Here is a 20,334-nt window from a genome sequence, read left to right on the forward strand (position 1 = left end):
AGGTGATTGGCTCGTTGGTTCGGGGGCGTGTCCGGGCGGCTGAGGCGAGCCACGGCGCGCGGGCGGTTGGTCCATCCCTCCTTCCTCGCGGATATAGGCCGGGCGCAGTGTCTTTAGAGATCAGCCGGCGGCAGGCATGGCTGGAATCTCCGCGTCAAGCAGCAGGAGGCGGAGCGGGCCCCCGGCACCTAGTCCTGGACCTCCGCCCAACACCGGGCACCCTCCGAGCAAGCGGGCCCGAGGCATCCCCGCCGCCCCGGACCCTGAAGACCCATTCGGCCTGCATGGGGATTTCACCGCCGACGACCTGGAGGAGCTCGACACGCTTGCGTCCCAGGCCCTGAGCCAGTGCCCGACCACGGCTCGGGACGTGTACAGTGAGTTCGCCTTTTCCCCTTGAGAGTGGTGCAGACTTCTCTAGACCCCTTAGATGGCTGTGCCTTCGTAACCCCGCGGTGACCGTTCCGGTGTCTTGCACCCACACTGCCCCTTCCTAGGGACAGTTTGATTTAAGCAGCGGTTGTGTCCCAAGAGGTCTTTTGATTTGAGGGGAGAAATGTATCAGGAATGTCAAACAGCCGATTTGGAATATAGGAAGCTAGGTTAACGTTTTACTGGGGTTTCTATACTTTGGACCGCTGGGTTCTTAGTTCTCAGCAGAGGTCCTTGCAACACAACTACCACAGCCATAAGAACCATCATTACCTACACATGGGGACCCATTCTTATGACATATTTGGGAGGCTTTAGATCAAATGAAAACCACTTTTTCCTTTGGACCGCCTGAGCACAAGAGGGATCTGGCAGAGGCAAGAGATAGGACAGACTTATTCTTTTTCTACAACCAATAAATTGTACTAGGTGCCCAAACTTTAGAAGCTACAGACACTTAGAAACAAACAAAAGCCCCCACCTTCTTGGAGCTTACACTCATTCTAGTGACGTCTTATGGGGCTCCCTGGAAGAGAAAGGTTTTGAGGGTACCTTGAATCTCTACTTGGATGTCTTATCAGTTCAGTTCAGTCGCTCAGTCGTATCCGACTCTTTGCAACCCCATGAATCACAGCACGCCAGGCCTCCCTGTCCATCACCAACTCCCGGAGTTCACTCAAACTCATGTCCATCGAGTCGGTGATGCCTTATAGGCATGTTAAATTCCACACAGTCATTTCCTGGAAATCCAGGCATCTGCCAGCATCTCCAGCATGGTGCCTGGCAAAGCAGACATTCAGAAAAGACATGTTGATGAAACACATGTTCTGCACGGCGGAGACTAGCACCACTCTCCATCCTGTACCACAAGCCAACATCCCCCTTGCCCCTTTCCAAATCCTGTCCCTTTACCTTTTTCTTCCATCTCAAGAATCCATCCTCTGCATCATCTCTGCCATATCCCTGATCTGTGTTACCATCACCCCTCCCCTGGGCAAAAGTTCACTAAATTGTGTCCACATTTCCAGTTATGACTCCTGTAAGTCAGACTTCACACCACAGCCAGAGTGATCATTTTAAAACTAAAATCTGTCACACACAGATGCACAATGAACATCCCTACTGAAAGCCTTTAATGACTTCATACTTCTAGTATAAAGATTAAAATCATTAACATGGCCCAGAATACCCAGCATGTCCTGACCCTTTCCCTCTCGGGCCTCTAGCCACACTGACCTTCCTTCATTCCTTGAATTCTCCCTGCTTCCCTACAATATAGAAACTACACATCACTGTGACTTTTTATTTTTTTTCTGCACTGCATGTGGGATTTAAGTTCCCAAGGATCAAACCCACACTCCCTGCAGTGCAAGTGTGAAGTTTTAACCACTGGACCACCAGGGAAGTCCATATTGCTGTTTCTTACACATTGAGTGTTCTTTCCATCCATTCCCCATCGCCACTCCTCTGGTTAATTCCTGCTTGTTCTTCAGCTCTCCATTCAGTTATCACTTACCTGGGGAAGGCTTCCAGTCATCCATGTGGATGAAATCCCGTTACAGGCATTCCTCTATTTGTGCTTCTCTGCAGCTCTTATAACAGTTGTAATTTTACATTTATTCTTATATTTTTGATTGCCGTGTAAGCTCCATGAGTGTAAGGACTGTATCCATTTTTCTCACCACTGTAGCTTTCTTTAGAGGCTAAATTGTGCCTGACATATTGTAGATGCTGAGTAAATATTGTTGAATAATGGATCACTGAGGTTCGAACAGTGAGGTTCCCACAGCACCTTTCAGCCTTTAGCGGAGACCCTTAAAACTGGGTGCAGAGAAAAAAAACAAGAAGCTGAGTGCGGAATGGGGAGGGGGTGGCAGAATTCGTTACTTCATAAGGATTGAATCATGTTCTTCTGTTGGAAATACCTATTCTACTTACTGGATCTTTTTCTAATTTGCTTTCGAAAGTGATTGTTTTCAGCACTGGCTGGTGAAAGTGGGAAAATACTGAGTCCTAAAATGTATATGGGAACTGTTTTTTTTTTGGGTGTTGTTTTCTACAGATGTTCATAAGGTCACCAGATTAGATGGGATGTCAAAATATCCTGCGGGGAAAAACAGAGAAAGTGTTCCAGTTAAAGATAATTTTGAATTAGAGGTACTTCAGGCACAATACAAAGAACTTAAAGAAAAGGTAAGGGATTTAACTTGTAGTTTTTGTACTTAATTCATTCCCTTATGCATGTGTTAGAAAGCAGTATACAATAAAATATAGAAAAGTTTTAAGACAAGAATCCAGATTCATCCCCATGAATTTGGGAGAAAGCTGGGGAAAGAAAGCCGGAAAATTTTGGTTGCAACTAAATCCTGAGATTCCTAACAGCCAAGGCAAGAAAAGAAACACTTTGTAAACCCTATACAAAAAGAGATACAAACTTTCTGTTATAGTACTGAGATAAATTTATAGCATGTGTCTTATAGAAGAAACACAACATCATAATGGTTGCTATTTTCATTAACAGTTTTGCAAAAAAGCAGACATCTTTCATATGATTATCTGTAGGTCCCTAGGACCTTTTCTCCATGCAGAAGTGACAAGTATGTCCTTAAGCTATTTGCTGAAAACCTGCTGTCCCAGGAATGGAGCTAGCAGGTCATGGTCTGGTTGGCACGGATGTATTCTGAGCACTTATTGATCCTTTGGATATGTTTTAAATGTGTTTCTTCATCTCCCCAGCTACATGTTGAAATAAGTGCATATATAATTTTCCCTTGCAAACCTTTCACAAGATCAATTTGGAATTTCCAGATGAAGGCAATGGAAGAAGAAGTGCTCATTAAAAATGGAGAAATTAAAATTTTGCGGGACTCACTGCATCAGACGGAATCCATTCTAGAGGAACAGAGAAGATCTCATTTCCTTCTTGAGCAAGAGAAAACTCAAGCACTCAGTGAAAAAGAAAAGGAGTTCTCCAAAAAGGTGACCCAGAGATATGTTTTGCTTGTATGTACATCAGCTTTGCCTGCTTACTGAGTTCCTTTGGAAGCAATTCCTAAAGTTGCTTATAAATCTCCCAGGAAGATTTCAGCAGTTTGTTGAAAATACTTTTGCTACCAAGTAATTACATGTACTTTTCTTTGAGGTTCTGTGGTTTGGAAAAGGATGTAGATGAAATTCTGCTTTGCTGTGGTTGCCTAAGTCACTGGCTAACACTTTGCAGAAATAGGCTTAAATTATGCTTTTTGGGAGTGGGGGGCAGATCAGAAACTCAACTGACCTAGCTTAGGCCAAACAAACAAAAAAAAGTATTGCCTTCTGTAACTAAGTCTGGGGAAAACAGATGTACTGCAGTCTCAGATGACTCAAGATTTGCCAGGACTCATCTTTATTCTCTGTACTGTTGATAAGTTCCATCCTTATGGCTGAGGATGTTTTCTCCAGGAGCTCCAGGGCTCATATTTCACGGCTCCAGAACAGACTGAAGACTTAAGGGTCCTCATCTCAAGTTTTAAAATTCTGGGGAAGGCTCTAATTGGTTTGACTTGAGTCAGGTGCCTGCCCTAGAACTAGTCACTGGCACCAAAGAGATAATAGCTCCCATTCAAATAATATATTCAGAGGCAGGAAAATGATGTTTCTTAGGGGAGGGAGACACTGTTGTGGGGAGAAAAACTGGGTGCCAGGTATATATTACTTTCCTTCACTTCCCAAATAAGGACATGGTTCTTACTCTCCCTTTACTTCATTCAGCAAACTTGGCAATCTTTGAAGAAGCGCTGACCTGTGCCTAGCACTAACAGCAGTATTTGCTTTTCCATATGCATAGTGAAGACCAAGGGATGTACCAGCAAGCCAGAGATTGAAGCCAGGCTTTATCACATTCAAGCGGTGACCTCAGGGTGATCAGTCATGCTCAATGACTCATCTCCTTTATCTGTTCCCGAAAATGACCAGAAGGGTTGTTGTGAGACTTAAATGGTCCTGCACTTGTGTCTGGTGCTATGCCTGGCATAGACTGTGCTCAGGGAATGGCAGCAGTTACTGTCAGTCAGAGCAGCAGGTCTCCCCACACTGCTCAGGGTTTCTATTCCAGATCCTAGGCCCAGACCTTCAGGAAGACCTGGACTGTGCACCACTATGTTCCGTGGTGGCTCAGGGGTAAAGAACCCACTTGCCAATGCAGGAGCCGTGAGTTTGATCCCTGGGTTGGGAGGATCCCCTGGAAGAGGAAATGGCAACCCATTCCAGTATTCTTGCCTGGGAAATCCCATGGACAGAGGAGCCGGGGGGGCTCCAGTCCATGGGGTCGCAAAGAGTCAGACACGATTGAGTGACTAAACAACATGTTCACTACAAGGTCTGCATGTTACTATGAGATATTGCACCTTGTCAATCTTTGTGCTGGGCATTTTACAGTTACCATTTTTACTTAATCCTCCCAGTCATGGAGACAGGTATTTTTCTTACACATAAGCTGAAGTTCAGAGAGGCCGAGTAAATGGTGTTTGAATCCTCACATCAGTTCAGTTCAGTTCAGTCGCTCAGTCATGTCCGACTCTTCGCGACCCCATGAATCACAGCACGCCAGGCCTTCCTGTCCATCACCAACTCCCGGAGTTCACTCAGACTCATGTCCATCGAGTCGGTGATGCCATCCAGCCATCTCATTCTCTGTCGTCCCCTTCTCCTCGCACCCCCAATCCCTCCCAGCATCAGAGTCTTTTCCAGTGAGTCAACTCGACGCATGAGGTGGCCAGAGTATTGCAGTTTCAGCTTTAGCATCAGTCCTTCCAATGAACACCCAGGATTGATCTCCTTTAGAATGGACTGGTTGGATCTCTTTGCAGTCCAAGGGACTCTCAAGAGTCTTCTCCAGCACCACAGTTCAAAAGCATCAATTCTTCGGCGATCAGCTTTCTTCGCAGTCCAACTCTCACATCCATACATGACCACTGGAAAAACCATAGCCTTGAAAGGATGGACCTTTGTTGGCAAAGTAATGTCTCTGCTTTTTAATATACCATCTAGGTTGGTCATAACTTTCCTTCCAAGGAGTAAGCGTCTTTTAATTTCATGGCTGCAGTCAGCATCCACAGTGATTTTGGAGCCCAAAAAAATAAAGTCTTCCACTGTTTCTCCATCTGTTTCCCATACCTAGCAATAAGCAGGTCAAAATATCTTTCTAGAATACCATGCCATCTTTCAGTAAGAAAGCTAGAACTTGATGTTTTAGGACATTTATGTCACAGCAGACTTTCATACTATTTCTCATGGTTTGTTTTACTAGCTTGAGATTTTTGAAGCCCAGAACTATTGTTTATTATCGTTGGTGGTGGGATCCTTGTTCCCAGACCAGGGCTCAAACCTGGACCGCTTGCATTGAAAACATGGAATCTTAACCACTGGGCTGCCAGGGCAGTCCCCCAGAGCTGTTTCTGTGTATGTCATGAGACCTCTCTATTTCTTTTGCCTCCAAGCTCCAGTGCTTGCAGTCTGAACTCCAGTTTAAAGACGCAGAGATGAATGAATTAAGGACGAAGCTTCAGAGCAGTGAACGCGCTAATAAACTAGCTGTACCCGCCGTTCCCCACGTCAGGTAATGATGGTGCTAGAGGGAGGAGACAGTTTTGTTATCGTTTCCTAAAAAGTCTGAATGACAATATCAGGCTAGTCGTGAACGAAGGTCATTTAGACTCTGCCACTGGGGCACAGATCCTCTTTTCCGGAGGCCTCAAAGGTGGTTCAGATGGAATGGTTTGGGGGATCATAGCATAAAGGCCCCACACTATCTGAAAGTGCCTTCTTCCTGTAGGACTTTATAAACACAACTCCTCAGGATGAGAAAAGGCTGGAAAGATGACCTCTAGAGTTTTAGAGTAGACCAGTCTTCGTTTTTATGTAATTTGTTTCAAATAAGTGATTTTGTCCCAACTGTATGTCAGTCCTAATTGCTTAGAATATTTTTTCTCATTTGCTGCCCAACGGCCCCCACCTTTGCTGCAGATATAATCAGTTTGTTAATGGTCTGTTCTGTGAGAAGTCTGTCAGTTTCAGCCTTGAAACTTGAACAGTGTGGGTCAGGTCGTCTTTTTCTGGTATTCAGCATTCTGCTGCCTTTACTTATAATGGGCAGGGTATGAAACTGAACTCTTCAGGCCTTATATAGTCCAGGTAAGACAGAGGACAGCAGAAGGAATCCATCCTTACCTCTTCACACTCTACTCACAGGACGGCCTCAGCATTGTCTGATCTAATCAGAGGGTTAAGACTGCTTCTGTAACATAAAAACCCTGACACCAAGGAACCAGCCGTTTCCTAGTTGCAAGAAACAACAGCCTCTTACTAGATGCTCTTTCTACCGAAAATCTTTTAATTCAGTCCCTGGCTATTAAAAAAGAGGTTTTTGTAAACTAGTAGTTGCCAGTAGTTACCAGTGGTTGCCAATATAACAGTAGGGGAGTAAGAGGTACAAACTATTAGGTATAAAATAAGCTACAAGTATATACTGCAAAACAAAGGGAATGTAGCCAATATTTGATAATAACTATAAATGAAGTATAACTTTTAAAAATTATGAATCACTATATCATATGCTTATAACTTAGATAATATTGTATAGAACTATATTTCAATCTTAAAAAAGAGGTTGCTGCAAATCAAAACTACAATGAGGTATCACCTCACACCAATCAGAATGGCCATCATCAAAAAATCTACAAACAATAAATGCTGGAGAGGGAGAAAAGGGAACCCTCTCGCACTGTTGGTGGGAATGTAAACTGATACAGCCACCATGGAATACGGTATGGAGTTTCCTTAAAAACTAGAAATAAAACCACCATATGACCCAGCAATCCCACTCCTAGGCATATACCCTGAGGAAACCATAATTGAAACAGACACATGTACCCCAGTGTTCACTGCAGCACTATTTACAATAGCCAAGACATGGAAGCAACCTAGATGCCCATCCACAGATGAACGGATAGAGAAGTTGTGGCCCATATACATGATGGAATATTACTCAGCCACAAAAAGGGATGAATTTGAGTCAGTTCTAGTGAGATGGATGAACTCGAGCCTGTTATACAGAGTGAAGTAATTCAGGGAAAAACAAGTACCATGTATATATATATATGGAATTTTGAAAACTGGTACTGCTGAACCTGTTGCAGGGAACAGCAGACGCAGACAGGGAGGACAGGTCTGTGCCACGGGCAGGCGAGTGCGGGACAGGTGGAGGGAGCCGCACTGAGATGCGGTGCAGGGGGCGGAGCCTGGTGCTCGGACAGCCGAGGGACAGCCGAGGGGCATGGGCGGGCGGTGGGGTGGGGTCAGAGGGAGGACACAGACGTACGCTTACGGCTGATCTGCAGTGTATGGCGGAAACCAGTACAACATTGTAAAGCGGTTACCCTCCAATTACAAGTAAATTTTTTTTAAAAAAAAAGGTTGCAAATTGAAAACATGTTTTGGTGGAATTGGAAATAGTGCTTGAATTCTGCCCAATCCTTTTGAAGGTGGAAACAAATGAAAGATTTTTTTCTACCGTTTGGATGCAAATGCCTTGAATTTTACACTGCTGTCCTGACAAAGACTAACAAATGTGGAGTAGATGAATCTTTTGGTCAAATCACCTAGACATGAAAAGTTTAAAGCCTGTTAGACGTTTTATAACCAGGTATTTTACATAGGGTTAACAGAATCATTACTCTGCTTTCATAGTTAACTTTTTCCAGTCCTAGGAAAAGCCCTTCTGTGGTTATAAAGCCAGAAGCATGTTCTCCACAATTTGGAAAACCATCTTTCCCTACAAAGGAGTCTTTTAGTGCTAACAAGTCCCTTCCCCAGCCCTGCCAGACAGAGCCAGCATACAAGTCCCCGATGAACAGAGAGGGTAAGTCCATCTCTCTGTCTACAACTCAATATCAGACCGCTTGACCTTGAGCCTTGAAACAATTGAGTGTTTATTTTCTCCTCCTTTCTGTGGATCCACAGTTCTGACAGCATAGTGGGGAAGGTTTGTCTCTAGGGCGCTGGAATCACTGAAGGCTTGTCAGGGGCTGGAGGATCTATTTCAAGGTGGTACGCTCACATGTCTAGCAGTGGAATTTCTTTTCACAAGTGGGCCTCTCCCAGGGCTACTTGGCTGACCTCCTCACCCCATAGATGGCTTCCTAAAGAGCTAGCAAACCCAGAGAGGTTGGTGGAAGTGGAATCTATCCTTTCTGTGTCTGAACCTTGAAGACAACAGCATCAGTTCTGTCACTCAGCATAAGTTCTGTTCATTAGAACTGAGTCTCTGAGTCTGGGTCGTGTTCAAGGGGAAGGAAACTAGGCTGCGCGCTTTGAGTGCAAGTGTGTCAAAGAACTTGCAGGCATATTTTAAAACCTCCACAGTCAGCATCCATCGACAGGCTAGAAACACAAGTAGGATGCAGGAGTCTGTGCGCCTTTCGTAGCCAGGCTGAGTCCAGACTGAGACAGTGCTGCTGCTGTCTCGAGAGGAACGCTCTAGCGTTAGTAGGTTTGCGCTGCGTGGCTGTGCTGGGCCAGGTTATCCTACCATCCAGACACACTGCTGGTCCCACCACATCAGCTCTCAGATCATTAGCATCACGGCAACCCTGAGAACTACAGCTGCTCACATTTTGGGAGCAAATTCAGAAGTGGTTATAGTTGGGAAGACTTCCCTGGAGAAGGAAATGGTAACCTGCTCCAGTGTCCTTACCTGGAAAATTCCATGGACAGAGGAGCCTGGTGCAGGCTACAGTCCATGGGGTCGCAAAGAGTCAGACATGACTGAGCAACTAAGCACACACATACACATACACTGAACACACACACACACACTAAACACACACAGAGACACACACTGAACCTCTGTGCTTCAGTTTTCCCACATATAGAACAAAGTCACTAATAACACCTCCTGGGAGGGCTGGTGTGAAGAACAAGAGAGTTGACAGGTGTAAAGCTCTTAGAACAGTGTCTGGCAGGTAATAAGAATCACATAAATGTTAGGGTTACAGCTTTTATGTTATTGCCTGATTTGGGGGCACACAATTTAATTTTCTTTTCCTTATGCAAGTTCCTATTTGATATGAGGAAGGCAAAGATGTGAAGGTTCTTGAGTTGCTTTGGCTCTTGTTTTGATCCAGAGTTTAAAAAAATAGAACAGTGTATGTTTGAAACTCATCATGTTTAAAGAGTTTCTGATACACACATGCTTTCATGTTCTAATTTTGATTAACATTTTATCTAGTTGCAGAGAATAAGGCCCACAGTCTGGGAGCTGGCCCCATAAAGCAGGAAGAGCCCCAGAAAAGTCTTCTTGACAGCTGGATGCAGAGATCAAACAATAAAAGTCTTCTTGACAGCTGGATGCAGAGATCAAACAATCAAGGTACCAGAAGGCATGCTCCTTCTGCCGGATGCCTGCCCGGGTCTGATTGTGCTCTGTGATGCTGCAATGGAATTGCCTAACTGTCCTGGGCTGTGGGAACCAGGCAGTGCTTTAGAGGGTCAGCGGGAGTAGGTATCTGTGATTGAAGTACGTGAATAAACTGGAGAGGCCAAGAGCAAGTATGCCCCCGAGCCTTCAGTACTCACAGGCATCTCAGGGGACCTCAGTGGCCGTCGCAAGAATTGGCGTCATAGAAAAGCACTCTCATGTCACCTTGTCTTTCCGCAGGCTCCATTTTGATAAACCTTCTCCTGAAGCAGCCTTTGATCCCCGGGTCCCCCCTGGGTCTGTGCCATCTCCTGAGCAGTTGTCCTGAGGCTCCTGCCGGCACCCAGTTCCAGCTACCGGGGCTTGGCAGGTAAGCACAAGACTCCTAAGAAGCTTGTCTGGAAGGAGTCTTTGCGAAGCAGGTCCCCATCTGGTCGTGACCAGCCTCAGACACCTGCTCTGGGCAGGAGATGAGAGAACTTGCCGACAGGTTGTCTGGGTTCTTTGCCCGTATCTGCCTCTCACACTGTGTCTTTTCTTTTGTGTTTGCTGCTAGTACCTTGACTGGGGTTTCAAGCCTGAGGACCACAGGTCCTCGCGACGGGTCGTTTCCCCTCTCAGCCCTGAGAGAAGCGCAGCACATGGCACTCACTGGACTGAACCTGGTGGCCAGGAATGAAGAAGGCTCCAGTGACAGAGACCCAGCAGAGGGAGGCAGAAGGGCTTTCCCGCTCCACAAGCTCCCTGGGGCTGTGCATCTCCTCCCCCTGGTACAGTTCTTCATCGGCTTACACTGCCAGGCTCTGCAGGATTTGGCAGCAGCCAAGAGAAGCGGAGCACCTGCGGACTCGCCGACACACCCCTCCCGTGTGAGCCCTGGGGTAGAGGCCAGCCCTGAGGACGCCCTTTGTAACCTGGAAGGCTTCTCGGTGGCGGCACTTAGCGTCCTCCAGCACCTGGTGTGCCACAGCGGAGCAGTTGTCTGCCTGTTACTGTCAGGAGCGGGCGGTGAGCCTGCTGTGGGGGAAGGAGACCAGAGCCAGGTTCACGGACATAGTCATGGGGATGCGACCTCAGCCCCAGAGGGGCCTGCCAAGGACCAAGGCCAGCATCCACTCTTGAAGATGCTCCTTCACCTTCTGGCTTCCTCTTCTGCAGCAGCAGGCCACCTTCAAGCCAGTGTCCTCAGCCAGTGCCTTAAGGTTTTGGTGAAATTAGCTGAAAATGCTGCCTTTGATTTCCTGCCCAGGTATCCTGCAGCATGGGAGTCCTGATTCCTTGTGGGTCTTACCTGACCTCTTGAGGTCTGTCCTGTGGCCCCTGAGCTTGCTCCCATCTTGCCGCGTTCATACTGCTCGGCTCTAAGCCTTGGTTCTTAGCTCAGGGAGTTCTGAAGTCATGGGAAATGGGGCCAGGTGTTAGAAGAACCAAGGAAGTGGTTTATTTGGCTTAGTTCTGCCTCTAGACAGTAGGTAAGCAAAACACACACGTGTTAAAAGAAGGCTGCTAGTCACTATGGAAGAGCGTCCTGACCCCAAGACAAAGACCGAACCCAGAGACTTTTGGACCTGGGACGTGCGTCAGGTGAAGACTGCACATCACAGGCATGTTGAAGTTGAGTTTCCTGGGGTTCCCTGAGGAAGCAGAGGGTGTGCAGGTACAAGCTGACTGCTGGGAATCTGCCCATCTTCAAGGTGCTCACCACTGGCATGAGCCATGGTTACTTGTTCCTCTTAAAGTTTGTTGCGAAACACCATTGTCATAAATTCCCAGCTTGGGATCCCAGACCTTGAACACTTGGGAAGGTAAACCTCACCCAGCCAGTCCTCTGGTTAGTCCTAGAATCTCATCAGCCCCTCAGCACTCCACCTAGAGACCAGTTCCTGTGTTGGAATGACTCCACTGGCTGCACAGATGTTAAGTTTTTTCGTCTCTGAGCCCAGAATACCTGTTTACTAACACATTTCTGGTCCTGGTTGCCGTATGAATATATTCCCGCCTGTCTGGTCCATCCTAAAGGAGGTGTTCAGAGCTCGACACAGTGTACTGCAGAGTAGTGTGGACAGCCAGGTAGGCTCAGCCCCATTGCCCAGGCCACAGTGGCTGGTTGCTTGGATTTTTTTTTTCTTTTGAGTCTTCTCTTTCCTTTTTTTCTTTTAAAATTCCATAGTGCTTTACAATTTTCAGAAGTTCCACACACATGATTTCATATAATCCCTTAACAATGCTTCTTTAATCTTCTACCCCTATTTTGCCCCTCCTTCCTTCTCTCTCCCCAAAGGTAACCAATAGTTTGTTGTGTCTGTGAGTCCTTATCTTTTTTAATTCACTAGTTTCGTGTATCTTAGATTCTATGTACACATGATATCGTACAGTTTTTGCCTTTCTCTGTCTTATTTCTTATCATAATGCCCTCCAAGGCCATCCATGTTGTTGCAGATGGCAAAGTTTTGTTCCTTTTATGGCTGAGTAGTATTTCATTGAAGATTGAAGGCAAAAGGAGAAGGAGGTGGCATTGGATGAGATGGTTATTAGCATCACCGACTCAGTGGACATGAATTTGAGCAAACTCCAGGAGATAGTGAAGGACAGAGAAGCCTGGCATGCTGTAGTCCACAGGGTTGCAAAGAGTCCGCATGACTTAGCAACTGAACGACAGTGGTATTCCATTGTGTGTGTGTGTGCGCATCACAACTTCTTTATCCATTTATCTGTTGATGGACACTTAGGTTGCTTCAGGACCTTGGCAATTGCAGATAATGCTTCTATGAACATCGGGGTGCATGTTTCTTTCCAAAGTAGCGTTTTGCTTTTTTCCTTCCCAGATATAACCCAGAAGTAGAATTGCTGGATCGTACTCCATTTTAGTTTTTTGAGAAACTCCCATACTGTTTTGCACAGTGGCTGCGCTAATTTACATTCCCACCAATAGCATTGGAGGATTCCCTTTTCTTCACATCCTTGCCAACATTTGTTACTGGTGTTCTTGATGGTGGTAGCCATTCAACCAGTTTGAGGTGATATCTCATTGTGGTTTTGATTTGCGTTTCCCTGGTGAGTGATAACAGCATCTTTTCATGTATCTGTTGGCCATCTGCTATCCTCTTTGGAAAAATGTCTATTCCGTTCTGCTCATCTTTTGATTGGGTTGTTTGTTTGACGTTGAGTTGTATGAGCTGTTTCTATATGCTGAATGTATGACCCCCTTAGCGGTCATATCTCTTGCAGTTATCTTCTCCCACAATAATGGGTTCTCTTTTCATTCTGTCCATTGTTTCCTTTGTTGTGCAAAAGCTTTTAAATTTAATTAGGCAGGTCCCATTGGCTTTTTTTTTTTTCCACTTTTGTTTACTTTTGCTTTAAGAGATGGATCCAAAAAACAGTTGCTGTAATTTATGTCAAAGAGTGTTCTGCCTGTTTAAATTTTTTTCTTCTAGTTCTGTGAAAAATGCCATTGGTAATTTGATAATGACTGCACTGAATCTGTAGATTGCCTTGGGTAATATAGTCACTCGGACAGTATCGATTCTTCCAGTCCAAGAACAGGGTCTGTCATTGCATCCGTTCGTGTCGTGTTCAGTTTCTTTAATCAGCATCTTACAGTTTTTGGAGTATGGGCCTTTTTGCCTGCTTAGGTAGGCTTATTCTTAAGTGTTTTATTGTTTTTGATGCAATGGTAAGTGGGATTGTTTCCTTAATTTCTCTGATAGCTCACTGTTAGTGTATAGAAATCCAACAGACTTATGTGTATTAATTTTGTATCCTGCAACTTTACCAAATTCATTGATGGGTTCTAGTCATTTTCTGGTGGCATTTTAGATTTTCTGTGTACAGTATGTCATCTACAAACAGTGAAATTTTTTTCTTCCTTGCCAGTTTGGGTTCCTTTTTCTTCTCTGATTGCTGTGGTTAGGACTTCTAAAACTATGCTGAATAAAAATGGTGAGAGTGGGCATCCTTGTCTTGTTCCTGATCTTAGAGAAAATGCTTTCAGCTTTTCACCAATGCGTGTGATGTCAGCTGTGGGTTTTTCATACGTGGCCTTTATTATTAATATGTTGACCTAAGTTTCCTCTATGCCTGCTTTCTGAAGTTTTTATCAAAAATGTATGCTGAACTCTAGCAAAAGTTCTGCATCTTTTGAGATGATCATATGGTTTTTAGTCACTTTGTTAATGCAGCTTGATTTACCAGTTATCTTGGTAGAGAGATCACCATTCTATTCCTGTTGACCTTATCTGTAACATGAAAAAACAGCCGTTTCATGGGTGCTTACTGCAGGCCGGACAAGTGCCTTCTGTTCACAAGCCTAGGTGGTACCCTCAGAGCCCTGCGTCCTCCCGCCCAGCTCAGAGCCTGGCTCATTGTGAGCACTCAGTGTTTGCTGAGTGAATAAACTTCGTGTTGAGTTAGGGAATCTTGTCTGAAACGCCAGAGGGAGTGTATTAGATGGTTTCAAGCTAGTAAGGCTCCTGAGTGACTGTCTGATACCACTTCCCACGCAGTACTTCCCTTCCAAATTCCTTCATGTTTACAAGCTGAACCCCATTACCACACAGCTTCCTGTTCACCTTGGAATAAAAGCAAAAGCCAGGGACAGGTGCTGTGCTGTGCTTAGTCGCTCAGTCCGACTCTTTGCGACCCCATGGACTATAGCCTGCCAGCGTCCTCTGTTCATGGGGATTCTCCAGGCAAGAATACTGGAGTGGATTGGCGTGCCCATTCCCAACCCAGGGATCGAACCGCACTGCAGGCAGGTTCTTTTACCATCTGAGCCACCAGGGAAGCCTAACGCAGGTGCTACCAGGGCTCTAAAGCAATGTGGACCAGCGCAAGTGGCCAGGCAGCCTGTGGTCTCTTCGGAAGGGCACCACTGCCCATCTAGGCTTGAGGGCACGTCATCCCCTCAGAGCTTTGTCTTTCTACCCCATCTGGTGTAGCAGTTAGGTGGTCCAGGATTGCTCCCCAGGTACTGGCCTGGCAGGGGCTTTGTTTTTTTTTCTGACAGATGCTTTTGAACAAAAAGGACTTATCCCCAACTCATGCAGAGTAGCATGACTTATTTATTGTGCATTTGGGGCTCTGGAGAAAGAAACATTTAAAAGAAGGCTCTGATGCTATCAAAAAATAATTTGGAAATAACTGTGTTGTATATTTAGACAGATGTATTTATTTTAGTTTCAGTGGGCCACTTCTAGCCTAATAATGAAATTAGTTTACTTGTTAGTGGATACTTGGAAATTCCGGTTTCCCACCAAGTTCCATACTCCCTGGTGACTAGAAACGTTCAGCTTGTCTGTCATACAGGATTTGCTCTCAAATGGGTTTGCCCCAAATAGACTTTGTTCCCTAATGGTACACAGGGAATATTCTTAACCTTCTTGTATGAAAGGGGACACACGCATAGAACTCCCCCGCCACCTTGGAGGTTGTGTGGGTTCAGCAAACAGCAGTGCTTATCTTGGGACGTGGCTCCCTGGTAATGAATGGGCCAGCTCTTTGCCCCTGAGACTTGGGAGAAGAGTGCCTGAGCCCCTCACCATGCACACCTCGAGTGGGTACCTTCGCATATGTGGCTGCAGAGGAGCTAATGTTTCCTGACAAGCGGAGAAAATGAAGTCTTCCTTGCTTGGCAAGTGATGTCATGAGATCCGACCAGAGTCTGGCCAGTCCTTTGGTGGTGGGTTCAGGACTTTGCTTTCACACTCAGCTCAAGATCTGGCTTTGTATTTGAGAGCCAGGAAGGAGCTGGGAGCAGTGTGGAGGCCGGCTCCCCAGGTTCAGGGAGGCATCCCGTATTTTCGAGGTGGCACTGGGCCAGGCAAGGGCCTGTCCTCTTTCAGCCACAGTAGCCCCGCAGTGAAGGGTAACCCACTTGTTTGCAGGCTAGCATTTGAACCCAGGTCTGTCTGACTCCAGGCTCCTCTTCCCTGGCCTCTTCAATTTCCCATTACCGACAGTGAAAAAGGAGGGTGAGTTACGGAGTTGGTTTGGAGGCGTCATGTCTTTATGGGCCCATGTTTCAGGTTCCAGTGCGTGTTCAGGGTGCTGCCGCAATGCCTGCGCCCAGAGACACCCCTGCCCAGCGTGCTGCTGACCATTGAACTCCTGTCCCTCCTGGTGGACCATGAGAAGCTCGCACCTCAGCTCTGCTCCCACTCGGGTAAAGCAGGCCAGGGGGCAGGGGGGTACGCCTGGACAGCTCCGGCTGGTTGGAGGGGAAGGAGGTGGCGGGCACGTGCCAGGCAGCTCCTGAGGGCTCCCGCAGCATGTACCTCAGGCGGTGGGTGGGAGGGGGAACCTGAATGTGAGCTGGGGCCTCCCTTCCAGAAGGCTGCCTCCTGCTGCTGCTGTACATGTACATCACGACGAGACCTGACAGAGCCGCCTCCGAGACACAGTGGCTGCAGCTGGAGCAAGAGGTAAAAGCACCAGAGCCCCTTTGTGGACGGCTCGCCACCCCACCCCACACCGCCCCACCGGAGGAGCGCTTTTCCTCCTTAGGGGACAAAAGGGGCTTTCGTTCACATCAGTGACACGTTTAGAGACTAACAAGGAAGACTCTTTTCGGGGGGCCCCCTACTATACAGATATATGTGGACCCAGCGTATCCTGGGACGTGGCAGGGTGGCCTAGTAGCCGGAGGTGGGCCTGGAGGCAGGGGGTCATTGGTGAGACACAGGTCTTGGGCCTGCGCATCTCCTGGGAAGGCCCTGGTTACCATCACCTCTTGGATCCCCTCAGTGCAGACAGTTCAGTTCACTCAGTCGTGTCCAACTCTTTGCGACCCCATGGACTGAAGCACGCCAGGCTTCCCTGTCCATCGCCAATTCTTGGAGCTTGCTCAAACTCATGTCCATTGAGTCAGTGATGCCATCCAACCATCTCATCCTCTGTCGTCCCCTTCTCCTCCTGCCTCCAATCTTTCCCAGCATCAGGGTCTTTTTTAAGGAGTCAGCTCTTCGAATCAGGTGACCAAAGTATTGGAGTTTCAGCTTCAGCATCAGTCCTTCCAGTGAATATTCAGGACTGATTTCCTTTAGGATGGACTGGTTGGATCTCCTTGCAGTCCAAGGGCCTCTCCAGACAGGCAGTTGCTAAGGCAACTGGAGCTCTGCGAGAAGCCTGAGAAAGCCCTCACCGTGACCGGAACTGGGGTGGCCTTCTGGTGCGGATGTAACCAAGTCTGTTCTCGTTCTAGGCCGTGTGGCTCCTGGCCAAGCTGGGTGTGCAGAGCCCCTCCTCCCCAGTCACTGGCTCCAGCTGCCAGTGCAACGTGGAGGTGAGTGCCGGGGGCGGAAGGGCGCTGGGGGCAGGCAGCCCTGCTGGTGGGTGACAGGGCCGTCTGAGAGCATCCCATGCTCCTTCACCAGGGCTGGACCCTGGTGCCACTGCTCAGAACCCTCCTCACCCCGGGGGGAGGCTAGGACCGGGGCTGCCCCACGGAGCCGGTGGTCTGGGTGCAGAGCGCACATGCCCTGACCTCCCCCACGCCCTCGCACAGGTGGTCAGAGCACTCACGGTAATGCTGCACAGACAGTGGCTGACGGTGCGGCGGGCAGGGGCGCCCCCACGGACTGAGCAGCAGAGGCGGACGGTGCGGTGTCTGCGGGACACGGTGCTTCTGCTGCACGGCCTGTCCCAGAAGGACAAGCTCTTCACGGTGCACTGCGTGGAGGTCCTGCACCAGTACGACCAGGTCATGCCCGGGGTCAGCACGCTGATTCGAGGGCTTCCTGACGTGACCGACTGTGAAGGTGAGCCTGCAGGAGGCCCCCCTGCCCCAACCCCCATGTGGGGTTGGCCCTGAAGTCCCCAGGCAAGTCAGACCCCCTGGCCTTAAGTCAGCAGCCCGCCACCCTTTCCTTCCTGCTCTGGCTCCTCTCTCAGTACATCAGCCTGCCTTTGGCTCATATCTACTGAGTCAGCCTGGCAGAGCCATGGCTTTTCCAGAAACATCCCTGTCTGAATTGCCTTTGTATCGCTTTGCTTGCAGTAGCTGAGGGAGCGAGGCCTGGGCATGGAAGGGACTGGTTAGTTCCTGTGGGCCTGGGCAGCGGGTGGAGTGGTGGGGCCACCCCCAGTCCCGGCACCTTTGGGCCTTCACCACAGAACCTTCTGGTTTTTGGCTCAGAGGCGGCCCTGGAGGATCTCTGTGCCGTGGAGGCCGACATGGATGAACCCGAGATGGACTGTGGCTGAGGTCTGTGAGCACCAAGCCACACGGTGGCACCAGAGCCACTCCCGTCCTTCCCTCCTCCTCTGATTAAAAGCACTGACTGGCTGAGAACGCGCCAGCCTTCTGTTTCCTGAGTTTGCTCGGTGTCGGCAGAGAGGGAGGGACAGAGCAGGAGGGGGACCCAGGAAAGGCTAAGATCCTTGCCGGGGCGCTGCCGGAGCAGAGCTCCAGCCCCACCGGGATGAATCTGCCCTGGGGAAGGAGCCCTGCCCACTTGTGGATTTGCCCTGAGTCATCCGTCTCTCCTGAGGCCACCGGAAGAAACCATTGTGCATAGGGGTGGAGGCGGCCCTCAGCCCAGGCCTAAACCAGGGAGGCCTGGGAAAGTGGGGCTACAGACTGGGTGCAAAATGGCCACGGCAAGGGGGCTCCCGGCAGGCTGAGTCATGGAGCCAGCCTCCCCCCATAGCCTGGTCCTCCCACCGTGAGCGTGTGAGGGCACTGGTGCACCGTGCTAGCCAGCGGGCCCACAGCCAGAGATCTGAGGCCTTTGGGGCAGCCCTGCGGGTGCCTGGGGAGGGACGGGTGCTGGTAGGAGGGACGGCCCAGGCCAGCTGACAAAGCAGGGCGGGCCGTGCTCACACCAGCCCTTGGGCGGGCGCAGGCCAAGTTTCACTTCCCGCCACTGCTGCTGCCGGCAGCAAGAACCAGCCCGAGAGTGTGCACCCTGAGTCATTGCTGCTTGCCGGCTCCTCGGTAAGTGAGAACCCTCAAGGGGATGAGGCAGGGTGGGAGGGCTGTGGGTACCCCCACACACACTAAGAGGGCACCAGGGGAGGAGCTGCGCCTTCCCCCAAACAGACAGCTGAGTGAGCAGGTCTCATTAAGGAAGCTACCCTACCTTCTCTGTCTTCCTGCCTAAAAGGGGGTGCTGGAGCTCAGCAACAGGATCTAATGGGACAGGGAAGGCCAGAGAGGCTCCCACCCCACTCGCCTTACTGCCCGTCAGCGGGCACTCACCCTCCCACCCTGACCCCCTGCTCCTCCCCAGGCTCAGTGGCAGACACCCACCATGGGCTCACGGGCCCTGCCCCCGGGGCCTGTGCAGACCCTCATCTTCCTGGACCTGGAGGCCACCGGCCTGCCCTTCTCCCAGCCCAAGATCACCGAGCTGTGCCTGCTGGCCGTCCACAGATATGCCCTGGAGGGCCTTCCCGCCCCTCAGGGGCCTCCGCCAACAGCACCCCCACTGCCCCGGGTGCTGGACAAGCTCTCCCTCTGCGTGGCTCCAGGGAAGGTGTGCAGCCCTGCGGCCAGTGAGATCACAGGCCTGAGCACCGCCATGCTGGCTGCACACGGGCGTCGGGCCTTTGACGCCGACCTGGTCAACCTGATCCGCGCCTTCTTACAGCGCCAGCCACAGCCCTGGTGCCTCGTGGCCCACAATGGTGACCGCTACGACTTCCCCCTGCTTCGGGCCGAGCTGGCGCTGCTGGGCCTGCCCAGTGCTCTGGACGATGCCTTCTGTGTGGACAGCATCACTGCCCTGAAGGCCCTGGAGCTGGCTGGCAGCTCCACGGAGCATGGCCCAAGGAAGAGCTACAGCCTGGGCAGCGTCTACACACGCCTGTACGGGCAGGCCCCACCAGACTCGCACACTGCCGAGGGGGACGTGCTCGCCCTGCTGAGCGTCTGTCAGTGGAGGCCGCGGGCCCTGCTACGGTGGGTGGATGCTCACGCCAAGCCCTTCAGTACCATCAAGCCAATGTACGTGGTCACAACCTCTACTGGAACCGACCCAAGGCCATCTTCTGTCACAGCCACTGTGCCCCTGGGCAGAGCCAGCGACACTGGCCCCAACCTCTGTGGAGACAGGAGCCCCAGGCCAGCCCCTTCCCTAGTGAAGCGCCCTGGAGCCCCACCCGGGGAGGGGCTGCTGGCCCCCCTGGGCCTACTGGCCTTCCTGACTGTGGCGGTAGCCACGCTGTATGGGCTGTCCCTGGCCATGCCTGGGCAGTAGGCCAACAAGGGAAGTCTGACTAATAAAAACCCCACACAGCACTGAGCGGTCACTCATCTCTACCCTCCGTGGTGGCCTTACAGCCTCGTGCCCACGCTCAGAGACCTGGGACCAGGGGCACAGAAAATGACAGTCTTTGTCCAGCACCCTTCCTACCAGGACGGTCAGACTTCTGAGTCCAAGAAAAGTAGGAGACCGTGAACTTCAAATACTGGATGGAAATGATAGCTAGCCTCACCCCCAATCCCA

The 20,334-nt window shown here is 49.5% G+C and overlaps 2 protein-coding genes across 4 annotated transcripts; both read left to right on the forward strand.

Moving 5' to 3' along the window:
• The first annotated feature begins 37 nt into the window (after positions 1-37).
• ATRIP (ATR interacting protein) lies at positions 38-18,176 on the forward strand. 3 transcript variants are annotated; one of them, XM_055413743.2, is made up of 13 exons: positions 38-377; positions 2,495-2,625; positions 3,241-3,411; positions 5,910-6,028; positions 8,172-8,329; positions 9,698-9,838; positions 10,127-10,256; positions 10,443-11,135; positions 15,913-16,049; positions 16,217-16,308; positions 17,088-17,168; positions 17,391-17,643; positions 18,021-18,176. In XM_055413743.2, the coding sequence occupies exons 1-13, from the start codon at positions 137-139 to the stop codon at positions 18,086-18,088; spliced, it is 2,415 nt and encodes an 804-aa protein (XP_055269718.2). In that variant the 5' UTR covers positions 38-136; the 3' UTR covers positions 18,089-18,176. The 3 variants fall into 3 exon arrangements, with proteins under 3 accessions (XP_055269718.2, XP_055269719.2, XP_055269720.2); XM_055413744.2 differs by having other exon boundaries at positions 16,220-16,308; XM_055413745.2 differs by having other exon boundaries at positions 5,916-6,028.
• Positions 18,177-18,228: 52 nt separating this feature from the next.
• On the forward strand, positions 18,229-20,130 carry TREX1 (three prime repair exonuclease 1). Its single transcript, XM_055413751.2, has 2 exons — positions 18,229-18,821; positions 19,117-20,130. The coding sequence occupies exon 2, from the start codon at positions 19,138-19,140 to the stop codon at positions 20,083-20,085; it is 948 nt and encodes a 315-aa protein (XP_055269726.1). The 5' UTR covers positions 18,229-18,821; positions 19,117-19,137; the 3' UTR covers positions 20,086-20,130.
• The last annotated feature ends 204 nt before the right edge of the window (positions 20,131-20,334 follow it).

Source organism: Moschus berezovskii, chromosome 24 (assembly GCF_049115385.1).
Source record: "Moschus berezovskii isolate FMDL1 chromosome 24, NW_MosBer_1.0, whole genome shotgun sequence".
Classification (NCBI taxonomy): domain Eukaryota; kingdom Metazoa; phylum Chordata; class Mammalia; order Artiodactyla; family Moschidae; genus Moschus; species Moschus berezovskii.